Genomic DNA, 5,990 nt, shown 5'->3' with positions numbered 1-5,990 from the left:
ACGCTAATAATCGACTCCATGTACTCTCTACAAACAAAGAACAATCGGAAGTGTAAGTTAAGCACATTATTCGTGCAGAAAAATTATCCACCCGTCCCCTCGCAACCTCCCTCTGTCCCACCATCTCCATCCGCCCCCAAAACCCCACCGCATCCCTCGGGTCAAAACACGCCTCACTCATCATCATCAACCCAATATAATCCGCCTCCGTCTCCTGAAGTCTGCTCATCGGGTTCCCAAAAGTGATATCAATCACGCTCGTCCCAAACCACCCCGCAATCAACGGCCCAATCCCAATCACCCCCCCAAGCAGCATGAGACTGAACAAAAGGATATTCTTCCCAATGTCCTGCGACAGCCTCTCGCCAAAATGCCCTGCGACATTGTGGGCTATCTCATGGCCTAGAACGGTGGCGAGGGCGCTGTCGCCTCGGGCGAGGTTCATGATGCCGCTGAACACAAAGACTTTTCCGCCGGGCAGGACAAAAGCGTTGGCTTGGTTTGGGGCATCGATGACGAAGATTTCCCAGTCTTGATTCGCGCCCATTCCGCTAAAGGGAATGAGTCTCTGCATCACCCTCCTCACTCTCACAGTCCGTGGATCCCACTCGGGTAGTATCCTCGCTCCTTGATCTTGCAGTTCGATCAACAACCTCTTGTAGCTCATCTCGGCTACTGACTTTAGGGTGGAGGAGTCTGGTCCGTAGACGTTGAACCGGGTGCGGTTGGACACGGGCACCTTTTCGAGGTTCGCAAAGTAAAAGAGGAGGCCGGCGGTTGTGGCGATGGCTATTACGGCTGTGGTTGTGATCTTTGATGGGCCGCGGAGGGGCTCGGCGGCTTGGAGGCGGATGTAGTGGTCGTTGTTGTAGGTTCGGTAGGAGTAGGGGTTGCGGTTGTTGGAGGGGTTGTAGGGGTTGCGCTTGTGGGGTATGATGCGCTGGTGGATTTCCTCTTCTTCTGGGGGAGGGGGTTTGGTGGAGTGCCAACTTGGTTGGGGATAGGAGCGGAGGGATTGTGGTGATGGTGGTGGTGGTGGTGGTGATCTGGGTGTTGGCTTTTGGTGGGGGACATGGCTGAAGATGCGGGATGGTCTGAACCGAGGTGGTCGGCGGAGGAGGAACATGTTTGTCGGAGGTGCCGGGTGGGCAGATGGGTGGGAGTTTAGGTACAGGGTCTTGGGTTCAGAGACGGTTCAACGGTTGGTTGTTCCAAGATGCAGTGAGGATAGTCGCCGATAGCTGTCTAGTCTATACGGTGATGCTAGCGATGATGGTGGGGGTGGTTGCTTAGAGCTACCTTCACATGAGGTCATCGGCATGTGGGAGACACGTTATCTTATCGTGTGCATCTAATAAAGCTGATGCAGGGAGACCCTAACCCTTTAGCGAGGGAAGTCAGAGGTCAGATTAGACAACCTCTCTCTCTGGGCCCTAACCCCTGCCAAGTTTGTGTGTAAGTGACCATCAAGACCTTGAGCCAGATGGACCTTGTGTCCATCTTGTTTAATCTGGGAGCCGCGCCTGTGCCTGCGAGAGGATCATTTGGCTTCACGGGACACCATATAAGAAGGCCCAAGCTATTTGAAGGATGAGTGTCACCGTCGCCGTTTCTCATGCTCGACATGGGATGACCAGCGGCAGCCACAAGTGTCAAGTAGCGCTGCGCTCGGTTCAACTGTATCGACTTATACTCAAGCGTCACCCCCCGGAGAGGCTGTCCGGTCATCAAAAATCAAGCTCGTAAAAAGAGAGCAAACATGCTCCGCCTCATCAACTGCCATCACCATTTTCGCGGTCTCGTGAGAGAGGGCCAGACCAAAAAAAATGATAACCACAGGGACCCTTGGCGGGACATCAGATGGAACGTTTCGCATGCTGCAGTTCCCGAGAGACGCCAATGTTTGAGAGTGGGAGATCGCCATGGATGTGCGTTCGACGGGAGCAACTGACCGGACTGACAACTCCATTTGTCTTTTCTTCTCCAGGTCCAAACTCTGGATCACAAACCCAAGAGACTGACGATTTCGTCTTCCCATGGATACCTCTTGGCGCCCTCAGTGGTCTGGACCTTGAAGGCTGGAGGGGCACACCCAACACCACCTTGTACCTGCTGCATGTCATCAGAGGGAGGGGTCACGACCTGATTGGCCGCCACCGCATCTGCAGACATCATGAAGGCTGCCTCTTGTGAACCAGGGAAGTGGTAAATAAACAAATGACATCTCTTGCTCTTGCCTGTCGATTTCCCACCCAAAACGAGCCGTGATCATGGCGACCAACACGGACAAAACGGACTGGTCAGAAACGTGGACCGGAGCGAGCTTTTTGAAGCGGGGGGGCGCTCCCGTTTCATTGCCGGGATGTTGGTGGGGGGGCTGTGCAAGTCCCCTTCATTACAATCCGTATCCGATTTCTAGGATGGATTTGCAACGTTTTCTATCGGTTCGGTGGCTGGTAGTGACAGAAAAGAGATGGAGCTTGCGTGTGCAAGATGCAGACAAGATCTTGGAAAGCTCGCAAGAGGGGGGCGGTGTTGATGATCGCACCCTCTCACCGTTGAGGGAACGGAATGCTATGACGGAACTCGCGGAGAACAACATGTTCAAATTCCCTGCTTGGCGATTCCTCCCAAGTCTCGCCCAGCGCCTCCCAAGAAAGCGTCAAGACTCTTGGAATGCAATACGAATGTCTCTTCATTCTGTTGTTTTGCTCATGAGAAATATCCATCCATCATGAATGTCGATGAAGAAATCGAATTCTCCGACAGTAGCACTGCATTGAGTAATAAGGGGTTCGACGGTCTCGGCTACGCGCTGTGAGGTTGAACTGTTAGAGCCCAGTCTGTAACACCCGGCCACGAGATAGCGGTTGACCCGCCGTTGGGCACAAGTCATGACATTTGTATCGTCATGCACTAACATGGCGATCTCATCTCCAAGCGTGCATTAACGGGCGCTACCCTGGCAGAGACGGTTGGCAGGCATTGGCGCTTCCCGCTCCCCCCCCGTGCGCTCATTACGACAGAAGACCTGCTGCACCGCGACACAAGCGCTGTGTCCCCCGTTTCCTCTCAGACCCCCCTAATCCCAAATGCTCCCTCGTCTTCCGCTTCTCTCACTCAGACTTCCATTTCCACCTCTCACCACCACATAGATTTTTGCATCCGCTTGATGGTTGCAAAATCTCCTTCTTCTCACTGTCGTTTTTGAGAGAAAAGGTGGCGGAATTCTCAGCATTGGCGTAACTAGCCAACTGGTCGCCGTTGTTTGGCAGCATACTCTCGCTTTTTGTACTATTCTCCCTGCCAACAATCGACACCAAAAGCAACCCACCTTCGATTCTCACAGCGCGCGCGCGCCTCTTCACTCGACGCCGTCTTCATTCCGCATTCTTCCCTGGTTTCCCTTCGAAATTTCTCTCAGCGCCTCGTTTAGCTGTTCTTCATCTTCCAGTCTGTTTCTTTACCAAAAATACAGGCTCTCTCTACCGACACCTGCACGCTGGCGGCTCACGGTTTTGCAAACTCGACGGACAAAGCAACGGGACGACCGCAAAAGAAGCGACTGGTTCAAACCGAGTAAACAAACCAATTACGCCGCACCACTCACCCACCTTCACGCCAACTCCCGACTCTCTAAAAAAGCACAGGTTGTTTAAGACTGCCGCCTGTCATCTCGAATCGATTGTTTGGTCACCATGGAGGTTATCCTTTAACACCGGCCCGTTGCGGCCCTTCGCGTCGCTCGCGGCGCTCGTCGCACCAGCAATGGCAGAGCCGATTCTCCAGTCGAACTCGCTCAACTCTTGTCAGGAAAACTCGCTGTTCAGCGCCAGCTTGTTCAAGGTCGTCTTCACACCAAATAACAAAACAGCCAACGTCGACATTGTAGCTGTCTCGTCAGTCCAGGGCAACGTCACTTTCGATGTCGAGGTCTCGGCCTATGGTTTCCCCATCATCAAGCAAAAAGTCAGCCCATGCGATATGGGTCTGGCTGGTCTCTGTCCCATGACAGCAGGCAAGATTCCTCTCAACTTCAACCTTCCCGTCACCGGTGACGCCCTGGAACAAGTACCTGGAATCGCCTACAACTTCCCCGATCTCGACGCCACCGTAAAGGTGATTTTTACCATGACGGATGGTCCCGAGGAAGGAAACGCTGTTGCTTGCGTGGAGGCTGATATTTCCAACGGAAAGACGGTGGATTTGCTTGGTGTCAAGTGGGCTACTGCCATTGTCGCTGGTTTGGCTCTCACATCGTCGGCTATCATGTCTGGTCTCGGTCACTACAATGCCGCTTCCCACGTCGCTGCCAACGCCCTCTCGCTCTTTGGTTACTTCCAGGCCCAGGCCATGCTTGGTCTCACTGGTGTGCCTCTGCCGCCTGTTGTCATGTCGTGGACCCAGGATTTCCAGTGGAGCATGGGAATCATTCGTCTCGAGTTCATGCAGGACATCTTTACCTGGTACCAGCGCGCCACTGGTGGTACTCCGGCCACCATCTTCGACTCGCTTACGACCGTTTCCGTGCAAGTTGAGAAGCGATCTCTGGATTTTATCGAAGCTGGTATGAGCCTCGCGAAGCGCTCTGTGGCCATGATGCCGAGGAGCATCGCTGAGCCTCTCGGGCAAGCCATGAAGCGGGACCTCATGCGTCGCGCCAATATCGAGACCAGCTCCGGCAGTTACATCGTGTACGGGATCCAGCGTGTGGCCTTCCGCGCAGGCATCGAGTCGACCAACGTTTTCATGACTTGCGTGGCCTTCTTCTGCTTGATGGTCATTTTTGTCAGTCTGGCCGTGGCCGCTTTCAAGGGTGCCTGCGAGATGGCCGTCAAGAACAAGATGATGGACAGCGACAAGTTCCTCGACTTCCGCAACGGCTGGCTCACGGTCCTCAAGGGCATCTTGTTCCGTCTTACCCTCATCGGGTTCCCGTCCATGGCCATCATGTGCTTGTGGGAGTTCACCCAGAACGATTCGGCTGCCCTGATGGTCTTGGCTGTCTTTTTCCTGATCGGAATGACGACCACGCTCTGCTGGGCCGCCTTCAAGGTGATTATGATTGCCCGCCGCTCCATCGTCATGCACAACAACCCGGCCTATATCCTCTTCTCGGACCCCCAGGCACTTAACAAGTGGGGCTTCCTCTACGTGCAGTTCAGAGCCTCCGCCTATTACTTCATCCTGCCCTACCTTGGCTACTTGGGACTCAAGGCCATGTTCATCGCCTTTGCGCAGCACTCGGGAACCGTTCAGGCCGTGGGTTTTCTCATCATTGAAGCCGGCGCCCTGATTGCCGCCAGCGTCCTTCGCCCATGGATGGACAAGAGCACCAACTCTTTCAACATTGCCATCTGCGCCATCAACTTTGTCAACTCGATCTTTTTGATGATCTTCACCGAGGTCTTTAACCAGCCCAGACTCGTCACTGGCGTTGTGGGCGTCGTGTTGTGGATTGCTAATGCTTCCTTTGCGCTGGTTTTGCTGTTGATGCTCATTGTCACCACTGTCATTGTCATCTTCCGCGACAACCCGGATGGCCGCTACACCTACATGGCCGATGACAGAACCTCGTTCATGAAGTCTCAGACGCACCTCACGACGACTACCGAGCTGGACGCGCTCGCGGCTACCGCTCGTGGCGGCAAGGAGGGTTTCAACAAGGGCATGGATCTGGACGATGACGCCGAATCTATTACATCGGACTCGCTCCGGCGCCAGACCGAGAGGCTCGGCGTGCCTTCTGCTCACTCTAACCAGAGCTTTGGTGCTCACTCCAACAACAGCTTTGGCGCTCACTCCAACCAGAGCTTTGGCGCCCAGTCGAACTACAACAACCAGGGCTACGGCAACCGCCCCCAATCTCCAGCTAATCCGTCGATGCCATTCTTCCCCGCCGACGGACCTCGCAGCCCGCCGAGGTACCAAGACAACGCTTAGTGCACAGCGTCGCCGCATTGAGGTCGAATCATACCACTTTCTTTATC

At 54.4% G+C, this 5,990-nt stretch overlaps 2 protein-coding genes across 2 annotated transcripts; one reads left to right on the top strand and one right to left on the bottom strand.

The window, feature by feature from the left end:
- Position 1: 1 nt before the first annotated feature.
- Positions 2-1,126, bottom strand: PODANS_2_1410 (uncharacterized protein; the record flags this gene model as incomplete). Its single annotated transcript, XM_001910850.1, has 1 exon — positions 2-1,126. A coding segment is annotated over one exon (1,125 nt), but the record flags the coding sequence as incomplete, so codon positions are not given.
- Positions 1,127-3,768: 2,642 nt separating this feature from the next.
- Positions 3,769-5,943, top strand: PODANS_2_1400 (uncharacterized protein; the record flags this gene model as incomplete). The annotated part of the gene is made up of 1 exon (XM_001910849.1): positions 3,769-5,943. One exon carries the CDS (start codon positions 3,769-3,771, stop codon positions 5,941-5,943), a length of 2,175 nt encoding a protein of 724 aa, XP_001910884.1.
- Positions 5,944-5,990: the final 47 nt, after the last annotated feature.

This window comes from Podospora anserina, chromosome 2 (genome assembly GCF_000226545.1).
Source record: "Podospora anserina S mat+ genomic DNA chromosome 2, supercontig 2".
In the NCBI taxonomy this organism is placed as follows: Eukaryota; Fungi; Ascomycota; class Sordariomycetes; order Sordariales; family Podosporaceae; genus Podospora; species Podospora anserina.
Note: the sequence above shows the minus strand (reverse complement) of the source record. Positions and strands in the feature narration are given on the sequence as shown.